The sequence below is a fragment of the Triturus cristatus genome, chromosome 8, assembly GCF_964204655.1.
Source record: "Triturus cristatus chromosome 8, aTriCri1.1, whole genome shotgun sequence".
Taxonomy (NCBI): domain Eukaryota; kingdom Metazoa; phylum Chordata; class Amphibia; order Caudata; family Salamandridae; genus Triturus; species Triturus cristatus.
The window spans coordinates 1,453,832,567-1,453,857,625 of NC_140591.1; the positions used below are offsets into that span (position 1 = coordinate 1,453,832,567).

At 49.3% G+C, this 25,059-nt stretch overlaps 1 protein-coding gene across 1 annotated transcript in view; it reads left to right on the plus strand.

Annotated features, from left to right (window-relative positions):
- The window catches only part of CLNS1A (chloride nucleotide-sensitive channel 1A), a 211,316-nt gene that overhangs the window by 32,015 nt on the left and 154,242 nt on the right, over positions 1-25,059 (plus strand). The window contains exons 2-3 of the mRNA XM_085623254.1: positions 8,281-8,417; positions 20,329-20,439. Coding sequence (XP_085479380.1) covers positions 8,281-8,417; positions 20,329-20,439 — 248 coding nt within the window. The remainder of the gene's footprint in view (positions 1-8,280; positions 8,418-20,328; positions 20,440-25,059) is intronic.

A 25,059-nucleotide genomic window follows, 5' to 3' on the forward strand; every position in this document is an offset into this window, starting at 1 on the left:
AAGGGCTCTGCAAAATGAATTTGGAACTCTAGCAAGACCCGGAGCATTATTATTTGGGAGCAAATTATTTGCCTGCTGCAACTTCTCGGAAATGGGGGTTTTCTGGTTCCTCTATTGTGCCTTGAGAAACAGCTGGAAACTGAATTTTTCAGATATTTGTGTTGTGATATAGGGTCACCTTGTTTAGCTATATAAAGCTTTGCGTAGAAATCGACAAAAGCTCGCATGACCCCCTTATTAGATATTGAAGTTATCCAATCCTTATTTCTGATAGACTGTGTATAATTTCTAATTCTTGCCATTCTTATTTTGTTCTAAGCTAGGGGTGTGTCAGCTTTGTCCCTATTTCATAGTATGTTGTGTGTCTTATAGCTTATGAATGGCGTCTGTAGTTAAGTCTTCCAACCCCTAACTCTTATCAATTCAATTATCCATATATCTTTTTTGAATTGTGTGACTTGTGTTTCTGTTCTGATCTAGAGACTTCCGCTTTCTTGATTATGCAAGTCAGTTGTGTGTGCGTTCATTTCCCTTCTTAGTATGGCCTTTACTGCACCTCATATTGAAGTCCAAGGCATACCCTCCCTTTCATCCTGATGAAACTTTAAGTAATTTTGAAGGCTCTAATATTTGTTTGAGCAGGTGATCGCAGAAAGCTAACTCATTCTTTCTCCAACTACGGGGGTAAAAGGAATGTTAGTGGGGTATTATAGTTACATCAATGATTATAGACACACAGATTATGTACGATCATGCACCGGCAACTTTTTCTATGTCTAGCATCTGACTTATAATTAAGACAAATTCTACGCAGAACTTGGATTTGTGGACTCTAAAATAAAAGATCTAATCTTGCTCCGCAGTGTTTTTGCTGTGGCATCTATTGATTGAATTCATGTCTTCCATATCCATTTTTAAAGCAGGACATAATGTCATGATGCAGATGACCTATCAAGTGCAGGGGTTAGGGCCACATTGAAGTCCTCTTTAACAATCAAATCATTTCCTGATGAGGCTGCTGTTGAAAAGACTGGTTTGCAGTCCACAAATGCACCTCGTCGTACTCTTCACACAGACCTACAAAGCCCTGCACAATCAGGGTCTGTATACCTGAACAGCCACATTGGTTTCCTCACCAGAAACCTCTGCTCAGACACCCTCCTGATTGCCCAGTCCACTGCATCCTTGGAGCCAAAGTTGGCACGCATGCTTTCTTGTACCTGGCCCAAAAACCTGAGACAACCTCCCTCTGCACACCACAGCCGTCAGCCCAGTCCTTGATTTCTGCAAAAAGCTTCCAATAGGCCCCAGCCAGGGCTGCACCATCTCCGGTGATATGCACGATGTACAACATTAACATAACAAAACAGAGCATTTCTTAGTGGGGCCATTTATGGAGATGGTAGTACAGTGCTTGTTGTGTGATCTACCTTTCATCCCTATCATTCTACCATCTTTATCAGTATGAAAAGATGTCACCTTAGATGGACCCCCTGTCTCAATATTGACTGCCACAACTTTGGTTTTAGCTTGGGCTGTCGAGTGGTATTGGATGTGGAAGAGTTTTGAGGACATTCTCTTAGTGTGAAAAGTCAACAGGTGAGTCCCCTGTAGTAACTCTCCCAGTGTACATTCACTTAAAACACATTTTTCTCTTGAAAGACTGTGTGTTTAGTGTCAAGAATGTAATTGTCTCTCATAATTACATCTCTTTGTTTCAGTATTAGGCGAGTATAGAACTTACTTTTCCTTTCCTTGTGCTGGTAATTTCTGCTAAGTATATCCATATTCTACAGTGTTTTATGCCCTCATTCTGCCACTCCCCTCCTGGCTGCAGGCATATCGCCAGTTGTTCATCCTTTATCACCTCTGCTCTGTCCCCGAATGTAGATAACAAACCATCAAAACAACATAATACATTGCAAAAAAACATACTAGCGGGTAAGATTACATTTGTTTCTCAGTTTGCAAGTATACAACCTGCACAAGCACAATCTGGGTCATGGGGCCCATGAACCCTGGGAATGTAGGGGCAAGCTCCCAAACAGTCCTCTGGACTTCGAAACTTTTTATTTTCTCTTACCATCTGTTCAAATTGCTTCCTTTTCCACCAACCGTTTTCATGCGTTCACAGCTCTGATCACTGCACAGAATTATGTTCATGTCTTGAAGTGTCCAAGTAATTACAAAGCCTCTGGATGTGCTCTACATTCCAGCCAACCCATTGTCGTTTGGGTTCCTGTCTTTTAGGTCTCGCCTGGCAAATAGCAGCGCATGCGCTGCTCTCGTCAGAGACCTTTTGGAATCGATTCTCCGCCGTGGGCTCATGCACGCACCTGCATGGACAAAGATAAAAAGAACTATTGATGGACAGAATGCAGAACAATGTCATACATTCACCCCAGTACAGAGATCTGGGCCTAAATCCATCGTTTTGTTGCTCACCATGCCATTCCAGTTTGGACCCAGCCATATGCAAATCAGTCTTGACCCTGTGCCCAATGAGAACAGTCCGGCCCAAACTGTCAGGCCAGGTCCTCCCTGGACTGGAAACAAGCCTCCTAGGACCGGTTTCTGGGTTTCACCCCTCTTCAGCCAGGATAGCTTGATTACAGTGGCATGGAGAGCACGGGACTCATGTCTGAGCATACCCGTCCCTCTTCCATGCTTGATATGCCTTCTTGACATCCATTTCAAACCCACAGAGCCATGAGACAGGCGCGCAATTCATTAAGCAACTATGGGGGTTCGCATTGGTTTTCCTTCATGCACTGCCTTTCTTTTCCACTCCTCCTTGTATGCCTGCATGCTTGCATAGCTTTCTCTTAGCATACCAGTATGAAACCAGCATTTGTAATGCAATAGGTCTTGAATTTACGCGAGTTGGAGCTATTGGCATTGTAAATGACAATCTATGCGTTTTTATTTATGTTTCCAAAACCTAAATAAAAGGCATTGTCATTTACAATGTAAATAGCTCAAACTTGCGTAAATGCGAGACCTGTTGCATTGCACATGCTTGTTTATTTTCCTATTTACTTTCCACGTTCTCAAGCTTATTCCTAGTTTGTGTTGGCTTCATTCTGCACTTGTTCTGAAGCCTTTCATTTCGGGTCGGGCAAATTCAATCTTTCACATATGCCCAGGGAGAGCAAGCCGAGATCAGTGGGAGCACATCTACATGAGCCCTCAGCATAACCATACGACTCTTCTTTAACTCTTAATTTGTAACCTAACAACATGTTGAGGAACACCAACAGATCTTTGTGCTTCCTATTCTGTTTCACCTTTTTCCTTTGTTTAATTCTGCTCTTATTGATCTTTAGACATTCACATTTTGTATGACTTCGGATTTGCTGTAGGTAGACTGTAATCTGTGCTGAGGTCTGTGAGTCCAACATTGTTTTTTTATTGTTGAATACTCTGACCCAGTCAGAGTAGTCAGTCAAGTACCTTTTTTGAGTCCTTTTAGACACAATTTTTTTAAACATTTGTTTATTAACATTTTATCTTACAGTAGTTCACATACATTATTAATATCATCTCCATAATACAGTACCCGTAACATACGTGATACAATTGTTCTTGGAGAAGAAGTATTACAAAGGTCAGTACAGTAGCCAAATGCTCCAAACAGTCATTTCAACAGTTGACTGGGCCAGCAAGTATGTATACCAACATTTAGAGGTACCCCATTCAGGCATTCTGGGACCTCCACTTTATATGCCTGTTCTCCTGGCTCCCTGGTCCCATATAAACATACACTTTCGGAAGCATGCAACGTGTTTATCTGGGCATGTGGAGTCACCATCACTTTGTGAACCGGTGGCCATATTAATGAATACAAACACGTCAAATAGGGATTTGAAAGGGGGAAAAAAAGGAAAAACTGGGAAAGTAGCTGCCAGTCAGTGTCTAGAAGGGTACTATACGTGTGCTGTGTGACGTAAATATCAGTTAATGCCCGGGTAAGGAGGGTAAAAGGAGGAGGCGGGAGGGGTTGGGAAAGAAAGAAAAAGGGGGGGTAGGCAGAAGAACCCACCCCACCAGTCATTCTCACGTAACAAACCCAGCCCCCTCGGTAAGGGGGGAAAGAAGAAGAGAAAAAAGGGAGGATGGACAGAGGGTGAAGGAATCTAGTCCATTCAGTCATTCCCTTCGGTCTCCGGAGAGGTGTTGCTGTCTCTGCTCGTGGTGCCCGGGGTGTCGGGGTGGTACCATGCATGTAATATGTCTCTCTATTGATCTGCTATCGGACGCAGTTGCAGCCCTCTCAACTCATCCCTACGTAACGCTCTCTCGTCCTTTTAGACACTAAATGCTTTTCTTTTCCATGTTTTGCATTTTGTATTTTCTTTTTCTTTTTTATATGGCTTTTTCACTCTTCTAGATATTCTGTCTGTTTTGGACAGTGTGGCTTTTTTTTTCTCTCAAGCTGCTATTTATCCTATGTGTTTGGGAAATTATGTGGCACCCATCACTTAATTGTCCCTTTTACCTCAAAGCCTAGTTCTCCTTAGGCCTCACACCTGTGATCCAAAACCTGCTCCTTAGCTTGGGTTTGTATGATGGATCTATCTTGCTGTTCATGGCAGAAAGAAACCCATCTCACTCTGGTCCATCCTTGTTAGTCCGTCTTCTGCTTTATTGGTTCTCCACCATGTCCCAAATTTGGCTTTGAGCACACATGGGACGTTGATGGCAGTCCCTTCCATGTCTTGGTCACCCCCTTTTTGCTCAGCTGGGGCATTGCTATCCTTGCGAGTCTCAACCGACTTCAAAGGAGGCCTACGTTTTCTCAGCTTCTGCTAACTTCTCATTCTGTTCACCATTCAGTGTCTTGTTTCCACTCTCCCCACGTGGTGTTTGTATTTTGTTTAAGTATGCGTCTGGCTGTGTGAGGTTTCTCTTCAGGTGGTGGGTTTACATAACCACTTTCAAGGCCGACATCCTTTATATTGAGGGGTTACTCACGCTTTTTATTAAGTGCCTCCATTTTGGGATTGTATGATTCAAACTAGTGTGATGTGACGATGATGCAGCCTGCACACAACCATCTAGTCTTCATCACTTCAGAGGGGTGTTTCACTGTTCTGGTTAGGTTCTATTCCATCACTCTATAGTCCATATGTGGTCCTGTTGTAAACTTAATTTTTCTACTTATTCATTCACTCTGCTCCCCATTTACACATTCTTCTAGGCATTTTGAAGGGAGCCATGTGAAGTGGTTTCAGGCAGGATGGCTCTGAATTAAAGGTATGCGGTGATGTGCAGTTGAGGATTTTGAATCCTTTATAAGTCCAAGTCTACCTCCCATCCTTCTGATATATTTAAATGAAGTACCTGTTTATACAGTCCTTAGAAATGGGAGAAATAGGATATGAAGTGCTGTATGAAACCATTGCCACTACTGGGGTTCGGGGCTATACTCTCCTTTTATCTATTCAGAAAATGTGGCCATCCCCCTGACAGATGGTAGAGTATCCTCTCCCCAACACCTACTAGCTTCCCCAGGAACAAATTCAGTCACACTTGTGAGCTGCAAGTTGCATGTTTACCTTTTCATTCAACATAGTCCGGTGTGGTTAACTGTGCAATGTGTTGCTCCAGGCCTTGTGTGTGCCATCCATGGCTAGATTTCCCAATTCTTCGATCCTTCTGGCTACCACTTTCACACTTATCCATAGCTGCCATGTTTTTAGATTGCTTGTGTATAATATTTCCATGTTTCAGTATTCCTATGTGTGATATTTCAAGTGACACTTTGTTCTTAGCACAACAGATAGTTGTGTCCAAGTAATGAGACACATTTCAGAAATTAACACATTTTGTGCAGTTCCTGTCCACAAAGGCAGCTATAGTTTTATGGCATTGCACGTACTCTGAGCAGATTTTTAAATGTTGTGCTTCACCTTCCCAGGGTTCATTTGTCTCTTATCCCAAACCCTTAATTAGCACAAAATAATTTGATGGGAGGCACTACATTTTTACCATCAAATAGACCTATTTGGAAAAGTTCCAATTAAATCCAGGATAGAAGCTAGTCCCCTTATTAATAAATGTCCTTTAGTCAAAATCGATACAGTTTCATCAATATCCACACTTCCTAGTTTAACTTGTATTTGAGGAGCAGCATAAACATTGCACAACATTCAAATCATAAGGGGTTAAATTGCATGTAAATCTTCTTTACTGCATATCCCATATTACTTTAAAAACCACATACGTCAGAACACCCAATGCATTTAGTCTTACACCATGACTTCCTCAGGTCTGGACTCACATGCACTCCTATCTATCTCTATCTATCTATCTATCTATCTATCTCTCTCATCTTATTCATCTATCTATCTATCTATCTATCTATCTATCTATCTCTCTCATCTTATTCATCCATCCATCTATCTATCTATCTATCTATCTATCTATCTATCTATCTATCTATCTATCTCTCTCATCTTATTCATCCATCTATCTATCTATCTCTCTCATCTTATTCATCCATCTATCTATCTATCTCTCTCATCTTATTCATCCATCTATCTATCTATCTATCTATCTCTCTCATCTTATTCATCCATCTATCTATCTATCTATCTATCTATCTCTCTCATCTTATTCATCCAGCTATCTATCTATCTCTCTCATCTTATTCATCCATCTATCTATCTATCTATCTATCTCTCTCATCTTATTCATCCATCTATCTATCTCTCTCATCTTATTCATCCATCTATCTATCTATCTATCTATCTATCTCTCTCATCTTATTCATCCATCTATCTATCTATCTCTCTCATCTTATTCATCCATCTATCTATCTATCTCTCTCATCTTATTCATCCATCTATCTATCTATCTCTCTCATCTTATTCATCCATCTATCTATCTATCTATCTCTCTCATCTTATTCATCCATCTATCTATCTATCTATCTCTCTCATCTTATTCATCCATCTATCTATCTATCTCTCTCATCTTATTCATCCATCTATCTATCTATCTCATCTTATTCATCTATCATTTACACGTAACAATGAAAAGATACAACACAGATTGCCATATTGGAGAAGTATTTGTGTATTTTTCACTTGTAACCAATCATGGAGCACCCTGTTGCCAAGTGTGTGTCGGTTTACATACAAGTGTGAAAAATGGTTTCTAGCCTGCTGAAATCAATAGCCAGACCATTTTGGCCAACTTAAAGCACGTCCTTTTATCATGTGTGTCACGCTCCTTGATATATGAAAGTGCATATTGAAAAGGTTTGTTTATCTGCTCGTCTAACTTAAAATCTGACATTGCTGTGTGGTGATGTATATTATAAATCCACTGTCACCAATCCAGGTCCTGGGCTCCCATTGACCAGTAACTCACCCTAAAAACACATTTTGTGTTGATACCCTACAGATCAGGAAATCGACAAGTTTTCAATTGAAGTTTAAAATTCAAAAAATGCATGTCGCTCTCAGTAGTCATATACCCATAACTATCACCCTTGCGGCTCCATTATTTAAATTTCATGTCTAGAGCAAACAAGGTTACCATCATAGCAATTATTGTTGGCTGTCTAAAGTAGATTATATTAATCACTAGGATTAAACAATCATGAAATCGATCATTAAGGATGTTAAAACCAATGTTACTCCTAAAAAATTAACCAAAGATTCAAAGACGGGGACTTAAACCTTGATCTGAAAGCTCTTACAGGAAGTAGTGAAACTTTGTTATTTTTTTATTTTTTCTTTTCTATCTTTTCTCTAAATGAGTGCCTCTTCTCAAACCATTTTGTGCAGTGGGATTCCACAAAAGGGTTTTTAAACAGCTGCAAAGCTCACAAAGTTTATGTACCAGCCTATGTACCACTTTTTGTGCTGTTGCATTGCAGAAAGGTGGCTTCTGCCTTTCAGGCACAACAAAATGGGCTGCTGTCCACCGTCTAAAATGGATCCTACTCCATCATGTGTAATATCTTTAGTCTTCTGAGACTTGTAGTTTTGATTTTTACATACACTGATGGCTGAAATGACAAAACTCACTGGAAGCACATAACACTTATCCCACCCCCCAGCAACAGTGGTGAAGGATTTTGGCAAAACTGTGGTGGTTTTATGTAGTGCCATAGGTTGTACTCTAGTTGGAGCTTTAGGATATCTGTTCAATGAGCTATTCTGAAATCTTGCTAACTGCCCTGCCATGTTATGGTATGGTATTAAATATTTCTCATTTGCTTTTCTTTTTTCCAAATGCCAACGTGTTAAATGTGTGTATTTCTTTCAGCCGCCTGTCCTGGTTAAATAGCTCTGGTTTGGGATTTGCACTGGACTATCCCACGATTAGTTTACATGCTGTGTCCAGGGATACTAATGCCTATCCACGGGAACATCTCTACGTAATGGTGAATGCCAAACTCGGAGGTATTGTAAGAGTAATTTGTCGAGTCTTTTTATTCACTATTTCCCTCACATTTGCTGGTATGACCTCACTTATGCTTAAAATATTATACAGTCTGACACCAACTTAACTGTGTAAATGCTGAACTGCAAAAAAAGGAGCTCTATGAAAAACAACGCTGTTTGTGAAATCAATTTATCTTTGTAAAAACAACCTTGGTAAAACTGAAATGAACACCAGTGCATGATACATTTTTGTCTGTCTTTTGCCCTTCTTCCACCAGATGAAAGATCAGGAGCTCAGCAAACACTCCATTAAACTCCTCTGGAATACCATCACCTCCCAGACCTTTGCTTCTGCAAGTCTGTTGAATAGCCCGCCAAACCTCTTTCTCTGTGAAAAGAAGAGGATGCGGCAACTCATTTCTCTGCACAGTGTCTGCTCTTGTCTCCTGGGCACCGACATATGATTAAAGAAAGTTAGATTTCTGTAATAAAAACAAAAAAACCCAGTTTTTATGAAAACTTATACCTGCAGATTCCTCACCTCCTTGAATACTCCTTAAGGCACCAGACTGGTACGGAAACCTTTCTCCACATCGCTGGCTTCATTTAACACCAAAAGGATGTCCCAGTGATGTCACCTACCACATAAAGTACCCCTATGTTCCATGCTTTCATCGCGATTCATGTGGTTTTGAAACTCAATTCTCTACAAAAAATGTTCTTTCAGAAGTGCATCAAAGTTGTGAATGTGACTGGCAAATGGCGATCATCGACCCTCCGCGAAATCTGTGGTGCTTGGGCTCGGAGTACAACTCGAATTTTTGTGAGGTGTGCCGGAGCATGCACACAAAGTCCATTAAGGAGTGGGAGGCAAAGCTTTTTATGGCCAAGGAAAGTAGAGGCAGGTGCAGGTCCAAGCCCTGCTGTAGGTCTCTGGCATCTTCTGAGTCGATCCTCCGGCCAAAAGCATAAGAAGAGAAGGCACAGGAGCAAACACCTGCGAGGTAAGTCACCCAAACGTTTCCCTGACCCCTTTTCGGAGCCAAAGGTGGTTAAGGCTTTCCTGCATCAGGAGTGGGTACTGCTGCTGACACCCCCTGCCCCTTTTCTACCACACTTCTCGGACTTTCCAGCACCCCGAGCTGATCCAGCACCTTATCTCAATGCCATGTCCCAACTGTTTGGGCATGCTATTGTCCCCTCTGGAGGGCGTTCAGACGCCTTGGGACCTGTGGAAATGTCATATGGTTTTCCACCGGCAGGCCTTTCATCAATGCCATTTGCCCCTTTTTTGTTTTGTTTCTAGTTGTGTTGAGTCCGTTGATGTCGCCCTTGGTGCCAACCAGAGTCCCGCTAAGGCCATCTCCATCTGTGGTGCCTCCGATGCTGGGTTCTCCCACACCCCTGGCACCATTGGCTTTGGAGTCGTCCCAATCTCTGGTGCCATTACATCAGAAAGAACGCACAACACTAGCTGGAGGAGAGGCAGTTTCAGGAGCTCCTTAATCTTTACTAACTCTTTGGCACTGATCCTGAACAGGATGCCATCCAAGAGACCATTACAGAAATTTCTGCTGCTTTCTAAAGCCACTGGCATGGATACCACCCCTGAGTTGGAGTTACTGGACTCATGCGGACCGCTTCGTCCTGGAGCATCTTCATACCAGGCCATCATTAGAATGGCAGTAGATTTCCTGGAGATTCTCTTGCCTATTGTTGAAACTAATGCCAATATTCTGGCCAAAGGCCTGCAGCCTTCCACCCACATTTCAGAGCAAATGTTTGCATTCAGTGAGGCTCTCTTAGACCCCATTTTGTCTATTTGGACCAAACCATCTCTGACCCCTGTAGTCAGCAGATCAATTGCAAGACTAAATAGACCAACTCCAGGTGATCCACGAATTCTGTGGGAACACCCCTCATCAGAATGCTTTATGATTCAAGCCTTTTTTTCCAAGCTTACAATTGGAAACTTCACAATCCAACCACTTCATAGACTCTAAAAGCATTGAAAACTGAGCCAAAAGACCTTTGCAGGTGGGAGGCTGGCTTTGAAAACCCTCAATGCCATGTGTCTGCTCAGGCACTATGTGCATGTCCTTTTAGGGTGTGGCAGGTATGCTAGTTCCTAATCATCCCCAAAAACTTCAGGTCTATTTCCAAGACTTCATTGGGGATAGCGAGGTGGCATCAGGCTAGGTGACACAGTACGGCCTAGGTATTATGGATTCAGTTTCCAAGAAAATAGGGATATCCATGACTGTAATGGAACATGTCTGGCTAAAAACATCCGTGGTTTCGTCACCATTGCAAAGGTCTAAGTTTTTGTGAGGAAGGAGCATGTAGGTCTTGGCATACTCTCCACTGTTTTGAAGTCTTGCAGGACATTTGAGTAAAAAAGTTGAAGTTAACAATAGCCATATGTCGAAAACACTCTGAATATTCAACTATAAAAGTATATTTCAAAGTGATTAGTACAGTTCAAAATAACCCATCTAATGCTAGTCAAGACTTTTGCGATACTCTAGCAAAAATATCTCAATCAAAAGTACTTAGCGTTTATTCCACTTTTCCCCAAACATTCCCAAACTATCAAACAATCGTAGTCCTCAACCAGAAACTGATACACAATGTTGTTTCTATCTTTACCCCCTTATCCCTAGAGCAAGTCAAGAACCTTTTATCCAGCACTAAATCAGGCTCCCCAGATGACCAATGTCCTCCTAAAGTGTTATATCTTGTAACAGAGGTTATTTCTGCACACCTTACACTAATCTTTAAAAGTATGCACGCAGGCATTTTTTCCAAAGCCATTGAAGAGCGCAGCAATGCTTCCACTTATTTTTTTTTTTTTTTGAGAACTTTTATTAACCATAGTTGCATCAATTGGCAATGTACAATTCTGCGACATAGCATCAGGTCAGCAATGTTCGAGTACATACTGTCAAATGTTTAAACACAGCCGTTTAGCCGACAACCCGGAGGTCCGGCGGCGGAGCTCAGTTGTACCTAGATAGAGGATTCAGGTGTGTACATTGCGTGTAAGCGAATCGGTGGTGCTTTTCTGATAGGTGTCGCGTTATTTCTCAGCTAAAAGCGCATTGTCCGCGTGTGAGGGGGGCGCTTCGTGTCCGCCCGCTGCGCAGCATTGTCAGCTAGCTCCTGGGCTCACAGAAGGATGTGTGCTGGGTGCTGGGTTGTCCGTCAAGCGCCCTGATTTGTGGGCATCGGAGTCCCGGTGGCCCGCATGTAGCGTGGGGTGGAGCGCGTCAAGGAGGTTGCAGCGTAGTTCGCAAGGGTGCGCGTGGCGACCGTTGCTATGATGGAACACACGCTCTGCTAGGGAGCGTAGTCGGTCGCCGAATTGTGTCCCGGGTGTGCAACGTAAACTTTAGGGATCAAGGTCAGGGTCGAGAACTCGGGTAGGGGCCAGTAGAAGGAGGGTGAGGGGGGGGTGAGGGGGGGGGAAAGTGGAGATCCGCGTGCAGCAATGTGTGAGGAGATAGGGGCTGTCCAGCAGGGCCTAGCCGGCCGTCCGGGGAGCGCGTCGAGTGGCTGGTCGTGAGGGGGGGGGGGGGGGGGGAGGAGGAGAAGAAGGGGGGGGGGGGGTCGTCAGTGTGCGTGCCCTCTCGGGTAGCAGCGGCGGTAAGTCCCGCGCGTGCGCCAGAGCACAGCGCAAGAAGTATCCGACAGTAGTAGCCTGCCGCGTGGTACGTGGGACGTGTCTGGGGAATATGCAGGTCGAGGGGGCCAGGAGCTAACCGCACCAGGGTCTCAGACATGTCGCCAGCGATCTAGTAGTATATCAGTGTCCGCCTGGCGTTTAGGTTATCCCACGGGTTCGGCAGGCCGTCTGAAAGGTGGCGAGGAGGCCATCCCAAAGGTGAGCGATGGGGTACTGCCTGAGTCCCGCAGTTTCCTCACGGAGGAGCACTGCACTTTCCGCCTGCGCCCAGTTGACGAAGGATGCCCTCCAGTGCCTGATGTGCGGAGGGGCCGTCGCCTTCCAGTGCTTGGTGAGCAAGCGTTTGGCTGTAACAAGCCCCATGTCCCAAAAGCGCGCCTGTACTCTATTCGCTTTTGTGCGCTTGTACAGGCCCAAGATACACGCTTCCCACGTGCGTGGCAGACGTCCATCCGCGCCGCGCTCGATCAGTGACAGCACGTCGCTCCAATACGTCTGCACGTCCGCACAGTGCCAGAGCATATGCAAAAGGTCCGCTCCTGGTGACGAGCACCGTGGGCAGGCGGCATCCGTCCGCAGGAAATATTTATTGATCTTCTCCGGAGTGAGATACGCTCGCTGCAATATGTAATATTGTATGAGCTTGAAGCGGGGGTTGCGTGGAACGTTAACCGGGCCGGCCAGTATCATCGCCCATTCTTTATCTGTCCAGTCTCTGCCCCTGTCCGTCGCCCAGCGTTCCCTTAATGTCGAGGTGGTCAGTCGTGAGTGTGCGAGGAGTGCCTGCACTAGCCAGTGTATGACATGTGCGCCATTGCCCATAATATGCAGATATTGGATGAAGGTATGCGTCGGTAGCTCCGTCGTCATGTCGCCCCAAAAGGCCGAGAGCGTCTGCATGAGGGAGGCATGCAGGAGAAACTGTCCTGCCGGGAGCGCCGTGCCGTCCGTCAGGGTGGCAAACGTCAGCAAGTCGCCGTCTTCATACAGGTCACCCAGCGTATCTACACCTGCCTGTTCCCACCCCGCCAAATGGGCCTCCGTGAGGGGTCCCGTCGGGCTAGGCATGCCCAGTAATGGTAACTCCGGAGCGTACGGTGTGGTCGCGCGCGTGAGGCGAAGGCACCTCTGGAAGCACCTGCGCGCTACCGCCAGATAAATCTGGGTGGGGCAGGGCGCACGAGTCAGCGGATGGAACAGCGCGTGGACTTGCGTCCGCGTCCAAGCATTCGCGTGCGAAGCAGTGTCTTCTAGTTGCTTGCCGCTCAGCCACCCCGCCACCCATTGCATCTGCGCTGCTAGATAATATAGCTCCATATTGGGGACCGCTAGTCCCCCCCGAGTCAGCAGGCATGTACAGTTTGGCCAGTGCTACCCGCGGTCTCCCCTTGTTCCAGATGAGGGTGCGCAGCAATGCCTCCAGGTCGCGGAATATTCTGACGGGCACATACAAGGGTAGGTTTGCAAAGTAGTACAAGAGGCGGGGCAGCACTATCATTTTGGTCAGTGCTACCCTGCTAGGCACGCTGAGGGGCAGGGTGTTCCAGTAGCTAACCTGCGTGCGCACGGACGTGATTGCTCTGAGGAGATTCCCATCTAGGACGTCCGCCGGGGACCTGTAGATCCGTATCCCCAGGTAGCGGAAGGTGGTGGGGTACCACCGCAGCCTGTCTCCTCCCAGGCGGACGTCACACTCAGGTGTCTCCGAGCCAAAGGGGTAGGCTCCCGACTTGGCCCAGTTAACCCTCAGGCCCGACAGTGCTTCGAAGGTGCGGAAAAAGTCGGCGAGGGAAGCAGGGATGGCGGCCATGTCTCTGACGTATAGCAGCAGGTCATCTGCATATAGGGACACCGTGTGTAGGCCGTCCGGCAATGGGATCCCCCATTCCAGTCCGTGTGCTCGGAGTGTCGCAGCCAGGGGTTCCATTGCCAGTGCAAATAGCAACGGCGACAACGGGCAACCCTGGCGGGTGCCTCTGCGGACTCGGATGGCGGCCGAGAGGATGCGGCCCGTGCGGACCCGGACGGTCGGCTCGCTGTAAAGCAGGGCGATCATGGCGTTATAGCCGCCCCCCAGTTGGTATTTCTCCGTGACTGCCCTTAGATATGGCCACTCGACGGAGTCAAAGGCTTTCTCCAAGTCCAGTATCAGGCATCCCGCCCTGGGCCACTGCCGCGTGGCGTATTCCTGTACCCGGAAGAGCCTGCGGATGTTGTGGGAGGTATGGCGTGTTGGGACGAACCCATTTTGGTCCCGGTGTACAAGAGTGGGTACGTGAGGGGCCAGCCTCCTAGCCAGTGCAGAAGCAAGGATCTTATAGTCTGTGTTTAGTAGAGCCAATGGGCGGTAAGAGCCCACCCGCGTGCCGTCCCTGTCTGGCTTAAGTATAGAGACCAGCGTGGCTTCGTTCAATGTTGGGGGCAGGGCAGCTCCCTCCGCCGCCGCCGCGTACATGCGCAGGAGCTCCGGGATTAAGATATCCGAGCCAGCCTTGTAGAATTCAGCCGGTAGCCTGTCCGGGCCCGGAGTTTTCCCGTTGGAGAGCTGAAAGATGGCCTCTCTAAGCTCGTCCGCCTCCAGTGGAGCGCCGAGTTCGTCTTGCTGAGCGATAGTCAATTGCGGCATCGGCAGAGGGGAGAGATAGTCTGTAATAGCAGCGTAGGGAACCGCGAGTCGGGAGCGGTACAATGCGGTATAGTGGGCAGTAAAAGTGTCATGGATACCAGCTTGCGTGTACTCCAGTTCCCCACCCTCGCCCAGTATAGCCGTCACCGGCTGGGAGCGGGCATCCCGCGAAATCAGCCACGCTAGAAGCTTGCCTGGTCTGTCACCAAGGCGGTGAGTCCTCGCCGAGTGTGCCGCATAGTTGACATGGCGAAGTCGCTCCAGGAGGCGTGCATGTTCCGAGCGGGCGTCCTGCAGCGGGCCCTCATCTCCCTCCGCCGCCTCCTCCTCCCGCGCAAGTAATCTCGTTTCCAGCCTAGTGAGATCTCCCTCTAGTTGGTGTCTGATCTGCCCCTGGGTGCGCAGACAGTGACCCCGTATCACGGCTTTGAAGGCATCCCACTCCACCCTCGAGTCAGATGCTGTGCCAGTGTTGTCCTCAAAGTACTGCGCGGTACGCTCGAGTAGGGCAGCGCGAAAAGCCGCATCTAGTAGCAGCGCTGGCTGCAGGCGCCATGTGGGGACAGGGGGGTGTGGGTGGGCCCAGGCTACGGACATGAAGTGTGGATTGTGGTCTGAGTGTGTGCGGCCCATGTATTGCGCGTCCGTCACATGAGGTAGGAGGTCTGTGGATACCATGAAGCGGTCTAGGCGGACGTATAAGTCGTGAGCGCCAGAGTAATAGGAGTACGACCGCGTCCCCGGATTGCGCTGTCGCCAGACATCGTGTAAGCCCCATTGCGCAGCCCACTCCAGCAACGCCCTCGTGGCTCCCCTGGTAGGGGCGTTCGCGGGGGGCGGGAAGGAGCGATCCAGCGTGGTGTCTAAGGTGCAATTATAATCGCCCCCTATAATCCACGAAGTGTCATGCCAGGGCGCCATAGTCGTTGATAGCCGCGCCAGGAAGCCTGCTTGTTCGATGTTTGGAGAGTAGAGGGATATCAGTGTGATAGGATGACCATCTAGCCTGCCTCGCGCGGCCGTGTATCTGCCCTCGCTGTCTATCGCAGTGTCTGTGGCCTCCCACGGGGTCCCCGGGCGGATCCATATCAGTGTTCCGCGCGCGAATGAGGAGTATTCCGTGGCGTAGAGTTGTCCCCGCCATCTACGGTGTAGTGCCCTCACCTCAGCGCCATTCAGATGCGTCTCCTGGAGCAGCGCTACGTTAATCCTGTGCCGCTTTAGGTACGAATAAATATGGTAGCGCCTAGCCGGTGTGTGCATCCCCCTGACATTCCAGGTGCATATTTGGGTACTAGCCATTACTGTCCTGTGTGTGGGGACTCCCTCCGCCCCCAAGAGCGCATCTCCCCATCTCAAGGGCCCCCCGGGGCCAGCAGCCCGCATCCGCCGCGCAGCTAAAGCTAGTGATGTGCATGCAGTGTCGTGATCTCCAACAGGGTGAGGGGAGAGGGAAGAAAGGGTGCATAGAAAGTCGAAACATGGCAACTAAATAAAGAGAGATGAGAACTTGTAGAATACCAAAAGGTCGGCTGCACAACAGGTCGCCGTCCAAACACTCAAGCGAGCTTACGAACTAGACAGTCTCGGGGGGTGGGTAAAGTATCTTCTGAACAACAACGGAAGCAATGCAGGTTCGGAAGCGCCTCGCATGCTTCCCAGGCGTTGTGTACATGCTGCTGCCGGCCGGCGGGCGTCCGACGGCCATAGTTCAAGGCCGTAGCAGTTGCGCGCCCGGCCATCAGGTCAGCGGGGGGCTGGAATGCCCACGGAGAGGGGGGGGGGGAAGGGGGGAGGGCGCGGGCACGTTCCCCCCCCACGACCCCCCAGCAGCAGCAAGCCGAGCATGTGGCACTAAAAGGCGTCTCTGCGTGGTTGTAAATCAGGTGCGCGTAGGCCGTGCGGCCATAAGTAGAAATTGTACTTACAGTGTCCGGCCCCACGAGCGGGCCCCCCCGCAGCGCCGTCAGCATAGGTGCCTGGGCTCTTCCAGCAGGTTCAGTTCCGTAAGGGGTCATCCCGCAGGGGTTCGGGAGGCTGGCGATGTACGTCAGGTGGCAGCCCAGTTCCGGGGCACCTCAGCCGAAGAGGTCCGCCGTTTGCGGTGTGACCTCCGGGGGTCCTCCAGAGTCCTGTGTGTCCGGGATGCCGTAAATTGCCTCGTCGTCCGTTGAGTGGGCCGTCGGGCTGGCGTCCGGCCGAGCCGACGACGCCGGAGAGTTGCTAATCTCTGCCACCCTGCGCAGGGCGTCCCGCTGCTCCTGATGAACAAGGTCCGCTGGCGGGGAGTGACTCGGTGTCCCGCCGGTTGGCGGCGGCGTGGGCGACCCGCGGTGGCGTCGTCGTCTTGGTCCCCTCGGTCTTTCCATCGCGCCTGTTCCCGTCGTCCGTCGTGGCGCGGCTGGCATTCCGCCATCAAGCCAGGCCTCCGCGTCTTCGGGGCTCGTGAAGAAATGGGTTTTGTCGTGCGCCACCACTCGCAGTTTGGCTGGGAAGAGCAGCGAGTACTGGAGGGCCGCTTCGCGCAGCCGTCGTTTGATAGGCAGGAAAGAGTGTCTTTGCCGCTGTACTCGCGCCGTGTAGTCCGGGAAAAACATCACCGTCGCGTTGTCAATGGTAATGTCCCCTAGGTTTCTGGCCCCTCGCAGGATGGCATCGCGGTCCCTGTAGTTGAGGACTCGGAGGAGAAACGGCCGAGGGTTAGAGCCCGGAGGTGGCGGTTTCGCGGGGACGCGATGGGCCCTTTCCACCACGAAGTGCGGGGAGAGCGTGTTGTCCGGTAATAGGTCTCGTAGCCAGTCCTCGACCTTGCGGACAGGATTCGCCCCTTCCCATCGCTCCGGGATGCCCACCAGGCGGATGTTGTTCCTTCGTGCCCGGCCTTCCGCATCCTCAGCCCTTCCCTCCAGTAGTTCCACCCGGTGTAGAAGGTCGCTCACTCCGGCTTCGGCCCGTTTCGTCGCCGGCTCGACCTCTGCCATGGCGTCTTCCAGCGCGGTGGTGCGCGTTTGCAGCTTTTTATGGTCGGCTCTGAGGTGCGTCAGGTCAATTGCCACACTGTCTATGCGGGTCTCCAGGGAGGTGCGCGTCTGCTGCAGCGATTCCTCCATCCTCTCCATGGCCGCCAGGACACTGTCTAGTTTCGCCGTCACATGGTCCGTATCCATCGCGGGCCTCGTTGGCTCGTGGCGCCTCCTCTCCGCCGTCGACTCCGGAGCGGGTTCGCGCCCCTCTAGGCATGGAGCCAGCGGCGTGCGGAAGACGTCCCCCCCGTCGTCGTGGGGTAGGGGGGTGTTGCTCCGTTGATGCCCTGCTCCAGCGGAATGGGAGCGGCCCACCTCGCCGTGTCTCACCGCCTCGGCCAGCCAGGCCGTGTCGCCTTCGCCACGTGTGTAGGGGCTCAGCCAGTGGGGGGCTCAGTCGCAGCCGGGTCAGCTCTGTGTCCCTCTTCCAGTCCGCAGGGCACCCCTGAGTCCTTCTTCCCGCGTCGGCCCGCACCGTAGCGCGTGGCGCAGGGGTCGCGTTGTGTGTGTGTGCGCCAAGGAGGCCCAGGTCGGCGCTCCCACAGCGGTTCCAGGGCTCCGCGGGCGGCGGCAGCGTGTGTTGGCGCGTCGTGTTGCTGAAGCACCAGGGTCACCAAGAGGAGAACCGTCTCAGTGCGTCCCGTGTCCCGGCAGAGTGTGGCGCGGGGAGGCAGGTCCGTGCGTGTTTCCCCAGATCCGGGGGGCTGCCGCCGCTGCTCCCCTATGGCACCTCCAGTCTTCGTAGGACGCTGCAGCTACCTGTGCTGTGCAGGTAGTCGCCGTTGGGGTTCAGGCGCAGGCCCACCCGTCGCCAGTGGTGCGGTCACGCGGTCTCAGGGGGGTGTCGTTGTCCGTCACTGTCTTTTCCGTGGCGCTACAGGGGGGTCCCCCAGGCGGGTCCAAGCACGGCCCCCCCGTCGCCAGGCCGCCCCCGCCGCAGTTGTAGGCCGCCGCCCGGCGTCGCGGTAGCTCCTCCTCAGATGGCAGCCTCGGGCCTAAGGGACAGGGCAGCGCCCCGGTCTCGCGTAGTCGCGAGCCGCGGCCGCGCGTCCTGCAGAGCGGTCGCGGCCTCGTCCGCAGGGCCGGCGCGGTGTTCCACCGCCGATTCGCCGCAAACTCGGCCAGGTGGCGGAGAAGGCTCCGTGGAGGGCCCGCCGGCCAAATCCGCAGCGTTTAGGATTGTTGCAGCGGAGAAGCGGCCCGGGGCAGGAGGGCTCGATCGGGAGCTCTACCCGGGCGCGTCCGCTTCCATCGCGTGCTTAGCCACGCCCCCGTCGCAGCAATGCTTCCACTTATAATAAAAATAAAAATAAAAAAAGGCCATCTTCTGGCAACCGACCTTATGAACTATCGGCCCATATTACACCTGTCCCTGCCAGCTAAAATATTAGATAAATCCCTTGATCGGCAACTATCTGCTTTCATAAATGAGAACAATCAGCTAAACCTGTCCCAGTTGGGCTTTCGGGGTCAGCTTAGCATGGAATCCGCTCTCATAATAGCTGCAGAGAGCGTCAGATCCATCATCGATAAAGGAGACAATGCAGCTTAGATACACTTTAAAAAAAAAAAAAAAAAATTTATTGGCATTGCATGACAACGTTTCCTGTAAACCGTTATATCACATCAATGGCATTGTTCTCTGTGAAAAGCAGTCATAATATAGGGACAATTGGCATAGTATGTTAACAGTATTTTACATAGTTCTAACCCCAGCTCCCACATACTCAAGCAGCTTTGATACTCTTGGATCTGTCAGGGGCGTTTGACATGCTCAATCATGCCATTTGAACCAACTGCCTGCATGAGCTAGGAAGCAGAATTCAAGCTCTCTCTGTACTTGGGGAACAATACTTCACGCTATAGAAATTTTCCTCTAACTTTGAATCTTTCCCAGTAGCGTATATATCGGCCCACAACAAAAAATGGTATCTAAACTTCAGACCCTACAAAATGCTGCAGCCGGTTTCATTTTCAGTCGCCCCAAATTTCATTTAGCCACCATGACACTAAACCAACTGCACTTGCTGCCTGTGAGGAAAAGGATTGCATTAAGGCCTTGTGCACCGCCTTTAAGGCACTACACATTGGACCAGTTGCCCTTAAACGGTCCTTTCGCTGGTACATAACTTCTAGACCCTTACTTTAGTCGGGTTTGAAAAATATTGAGGTGCCAAAATACAGACTCGCCCATTGGGGTGGTAGAGGCTTTGTAATTCGTACTGCTAAATTATGGAACTCCCTTCCTTTTGAACTAAACTCCCAGACCCTTTTACTTTTTAGAAAACCATTGAAAACGTGGCTCTTTTAATCCAGAGGCCATATTATATCTAGCCTGATCACCCTCACACACTGCAGCGCCAAGACGCCTTGGGGTATACGAGCGCTATATAATGCTATATAAAACTTTATAACATATATTGCTTGTGGTAACTATTGGTAACTTTAATTGCTGCTTTATCTGAGATTAAACTACATGTTGTAATTAACCCTGTTCTAGATTCCTAATTACTCACCCCAATCTCCATCCAGTCATTTACAACACTACTAGATTTTGAGGAATAAAATATATAAAATATTGTGTTTTACATGCAGATGATGAACCTAAAGAAAATGATATGGGAGATAATGAAGATGAGAGTGACAGTGATGATGATGTTGAACCAATAACTGAAATTAGATTTGTTCCTAGTGACAAATCGGCATGTAAGTATTCTTCATTAACTTTCTCAGTGCCGTTAATACCTAAACCACATGTTTCTTCTGCATTTAGATAGCGTTACTAATTCAGACCTGCACACACAAAGGAACATGGATGTTTTATTGCTGTGGTTTCTACTCTGATGTTCTCTTTTCATTATATATGAAGTGAGGGGGAGATAGTGTTTGCAGATTGTTCAGGAATCTGTGATACTCAAATACAACAATGAAGCCATGGCTTACAGTGATGTTTTTCAGTGTGTCTGAACCACGCATCACTAGATGATGATAGAACTAAGGAATACAAATTGGGGTCGAAAAAGGCCATGGATTCCTTAAATGTATCCACAAATTTTGAGTTTAGGGACAGGGGACATTCGTGCTATTCTGGATCATCCATAATGCTAGGTGATTTGGAGACTTGTTTCCCCCCAAAAAGTCATTTTATTGTGGATATTGGCTTGACAGCAGGAAGTAAACCATATAGAGGGTTGGCTATGTTATTTATTTATTTAAGAGTTTTATATAGCGCGAACTAGACCCGAAGATATCCGGTATCGGAGCGCTTTACATGAGAACCAGTTTCGTTCCAGATGGACACATTCATTTTTGTTAGCCACAGGGAGATTAAGTGATTGGGCCGGAATGACAGGATGCTGAGCGTCGTTGCTGAGACTCGTACCCGGTTCCCCAGCTTCGAGGTCGACCGCTCTAGCCGAAAGGTTACATCCTCTTCCCCCGCTCAAAACTACCAACCACAGAACCTTTTTAAACTAGGGACCTAGGGGGGAGTCAGGCTGTTGTAGTTTGTATGGCTCCCAGTTTCCTCCTATGTTGTATAAACTCTCCCCTCACGAAAGGGAATAGTTTGTGGGTGTTTTTTTGTTGTTTTATTTAATTTTGGTAAAATTCCTGGAGAAAAAAATGTAAAATAAAATATATATACTTATATTATGGGGAAAAACAATGGACAAGACCTGAAGCAAGAAAAGTAAACACAGCACAACATTAGTTTTGTTTGAGGTAGTTCTGTCCTCTCCAGAGATGCTCAGATTACTTCATATTCTCCGTCCTTGTTGCTTGAGGTGAGCTGGACATCCACGTAAGAGGGACAAGGCAGGTGGGGGGGTGGTCTCTGTATTGTTTATACTATATCCTGGTCTAGGGTTAACTTTAGTATCTTGGAGTTTAAAGTCAAAGCAGAAAACTCAAACACTGGCCCAAAGTTCCCTAGCACATACAGCAAAGAGGGAATAGAGACTTCTTGATCCGAGTCTTGTAGGTGGCCCTACCAGATGTGATTCCTCAGAACCTGCCCATCCCTGCCAGATGATTGAAAGCAGTTTGGCGCTTAAGGAGAAGGGACTTTTTTTTTTTTGGTAGCTGAGCAGAGGATTACATCACTGCTGGTAGAGTGGGTGCCTGCAACTCCATTAAAGGGGCTTCTGCTAATGTTCAAGCTCACACATCTCAACTGAATGAGTCCCAGGTGACTCAAGTGGTGTGGAGTGCAGAGCTGCCAGGACGGCAAGGCTATGAGGCTGTGGGGGAATCCGCAAACTAAGAGGAAAAGAAGAGCCTGAACCCCACTAGTGAGGGGCACCCTCTAGGCTGGATCGACAGTGGAACCCCAGGCAGAGGTCAACAGCAAAGTGGCATTCAGGTGCAGTAGTCGCTAGATACTTCAGGAAAAAGGTCTGTTGCAGCTTGTTGTGTCCCTGTAGCTGCCAAGCCAACTGTCCCTTGGGACCCACCTTTGTCCGGGGTACAAGATACAGCTCTGACAGTTCTTCTGGGCCCCCACCATAAGGTCCAAGACTGCAGGTCTAGTTTTCCTGTGATCTTCCACTGGTCCAGTTAGTGTTCGTAGAATGGTACCTTGGGGGTGCCACATGTATGTCTGCTACTAGCTAGTTGGGTAAAGGTTCCAGGGGTAACCCTAGCACTTTTTCAGCAATTTCTGTTTGCCTTACTGCAAACAAAACTACAGTGTCCTCGCACTCCAATCCAAGGTGGGGAAACCCTACTCCCCTTGTGTGAAGTCTTTGAGCCCACCAAGAGGTGTGGCCAGGGTAATGAACTATAACTTCCTCTGTGGCCACTCAAAACTAGTTTTGGTGGTAGCTTCCCTCCCCACTGTCTTTGGTACCAGCCCGAGAATGGGGCCAAATGTTTACTTCTTAAAGAGCAGGCCCTGTCGAGTAAATTAAGTTCCTTGGCCCACTCCAACTGGTCTTCGTGTCAGGGTAAGAAAATGCCTCCCCACTCTTAGGCCATTGTCTCTGCTTTTGGGGGCAAATTTCACACGTGTTTTTTACACCCAATTAAGGCCAAGTACAGGTGAGACAGTTGCTGAAGAGCTAATAAGAATTTGCCACCAGTGACTTCAGTAATGGTGAAGGTAATGTTTAAGTTACACTTCCAATATATTTAATAAAATCTGCCTTCACCATTAGTTTGAAGTTTTTAATAAATATAAAAATAAGTCTTTGAATGGAGTCTGTAGCTGGTACAGGTCAACACTTCTAGATTTTTTTATTTTTTTTGATAAACAAGTTTATTCATTTTACAAAGGACATGCACCAGCCATAGCACACCATAAGTCAACGATCGAGAATGACAGTCAGTCCCCCCTCCCCAGCATACAGATATGAGACAAAGAAACAATGGAACCAATCAAGCCCCTCATGGTTAGACCACCCCCCAGCCACTTCCCCCAAATTATACGGTATCTCTTGGGGCAGCCACGTGCTGCGTACATAACCTTCTCTTGCGTGGCACAACAGTGCACCCCACTCTGCCAACGTCCCACGGTGGGATGGTCAGGACACTTCCACAAGGCCGCAATGTCTCTCTTAGCAAACACCATGGCCGTATTAAAGAACAGTTTGTCGTTTCGTGACCCATCCAATCCATCCGTAATGCCCAGGATCGTGTGCTTAGGGTCATGCGGGACCTCCCACCCCAGAACCACCGAAAGCTCAACCTCAATGCCCTCCCAAAATCCTGCTAGGAGGGGGCAGGCCCACACCATGTGCAGGAAGTCTGCGGGATCATGGCCGCACCTGGTACAGGCTGAGGACGGACGAAGCCCCGCGCAGTGAAGACGTACAGGGGTGAGATATGCAGCGTGTAGATAGTAAAGTTGCACCAAGCGCAGCCGAGCAGAGGCGGTGACCATTCTAGGGGCCATAAGGGCATCCCGCCAGTCCTCTTCCTCCAAGGGGCCTACCCAGCCCTCCAATTGCGCCCGCCCGGGGTGTTGTTAATCAGTGTGCGAGAAATACGGGAAATGCCACCCTTCCCCAGGTCCCCGAACATAATCTGTGCTTCCGGTGGGCTATGGTCAGTCAATCTCAATCGTGTGCCCGTCGCCAGGTGTGAGTGGAGGGCATGCCTCAGCTGGAGGTAACGAAAGAATTGTGAGGGGTGCAGCGAATACCGGGCCTGGAGATCCTCAAAGGAACGCATGTGATTCCCTCCCCCCCCCCCCCCCCTCCAAATCATCCCCCAGCTGTGAAATGCCTATGTGGTCCCATGCCTCAAAGCCGCGAAGCCCGGACACCTCCCTGAGCCAGGTCCCGCGCCACACGAGCGTACAGCGGGTCAGTGTGCGTGTCCAGCCGATGTGCCTCAGTGTGGCTCGCCAGACCAACAGCACCGAACGTGTCACCTCCGGAATACGGGATGGAAACGAGGTTCCGTAGAGGGAGGAGTGTAGTCTGTCAAGGCCCAGTTCCCCCAGCTCAAGCATGTAGGCCGGGTTGCACCATCCCCCCCATTAAACCAGTCGGGTGGCCAAGTAGTAGAGGTGAGTCATCCCCAAACCCCCGTCAAACTAAGGGATCCTGCAGGTACCGAGCGCCAATCTGGACCTACTTTTCCCCCATAGGAACTTGGTGATGAAGCCATCCAGCATACGGAACCAGGCCCTGGGAAGACACATAGGGACATTCTGAAGCATGTAAAGGAAGCGGGGGAGCACCATCATTTTGAAGAGAGCCATCCCCCCCATAGGGTTGAGGGGTAATGACTGCCACCGCTGGAGATCCGCCTTGGCTCGCTTTACCAGTGGAGTGACATTGAGGGCCCAGCTGAGTTCGGGCAGTAGGGTCACCCAAATACCCAGGTATTTAAATGATTGACGGCGCAGAGGTATGTTGGACTGCCAGTCAAAGCATTCCCGAGAGAGGTGCAAGGATTGGATTGGATGTACATTTGTAGAGCGCGAATTGCTGCCCGGAGGCGTCCAAGCGCTGAGAATACCAATGACCCGCACAGAAGCCCAGGAGGGGAGAGAAAGGGGGTAAATTAGACTGGATGAAATAAAAAGGTTTTTAGCTGTTTGCGGAAGGCCGTAAGATTGGAGTTGGCTCTGAGATGCAACGGGAGGCCGTTCCAGGCTCTGGCAGCATTATGGGAGAATGTTCTACCTCCGGATCTGGCTCTTTTAATTCTGGGGGCCAATGCAAGGAAAGTCTGACTAGAGCGTAGGCTTCTGCTGGGCGTGTAGTGGGTAATTAGGTCCCGCGTAATCCTGGGGCCAGTGTTCCAGAAAGCCTGGTGAGCTATGCACATAGCTTTAAACATTACTCTCTGGCGCACCGGTAGCCAGTGAAGGGATAC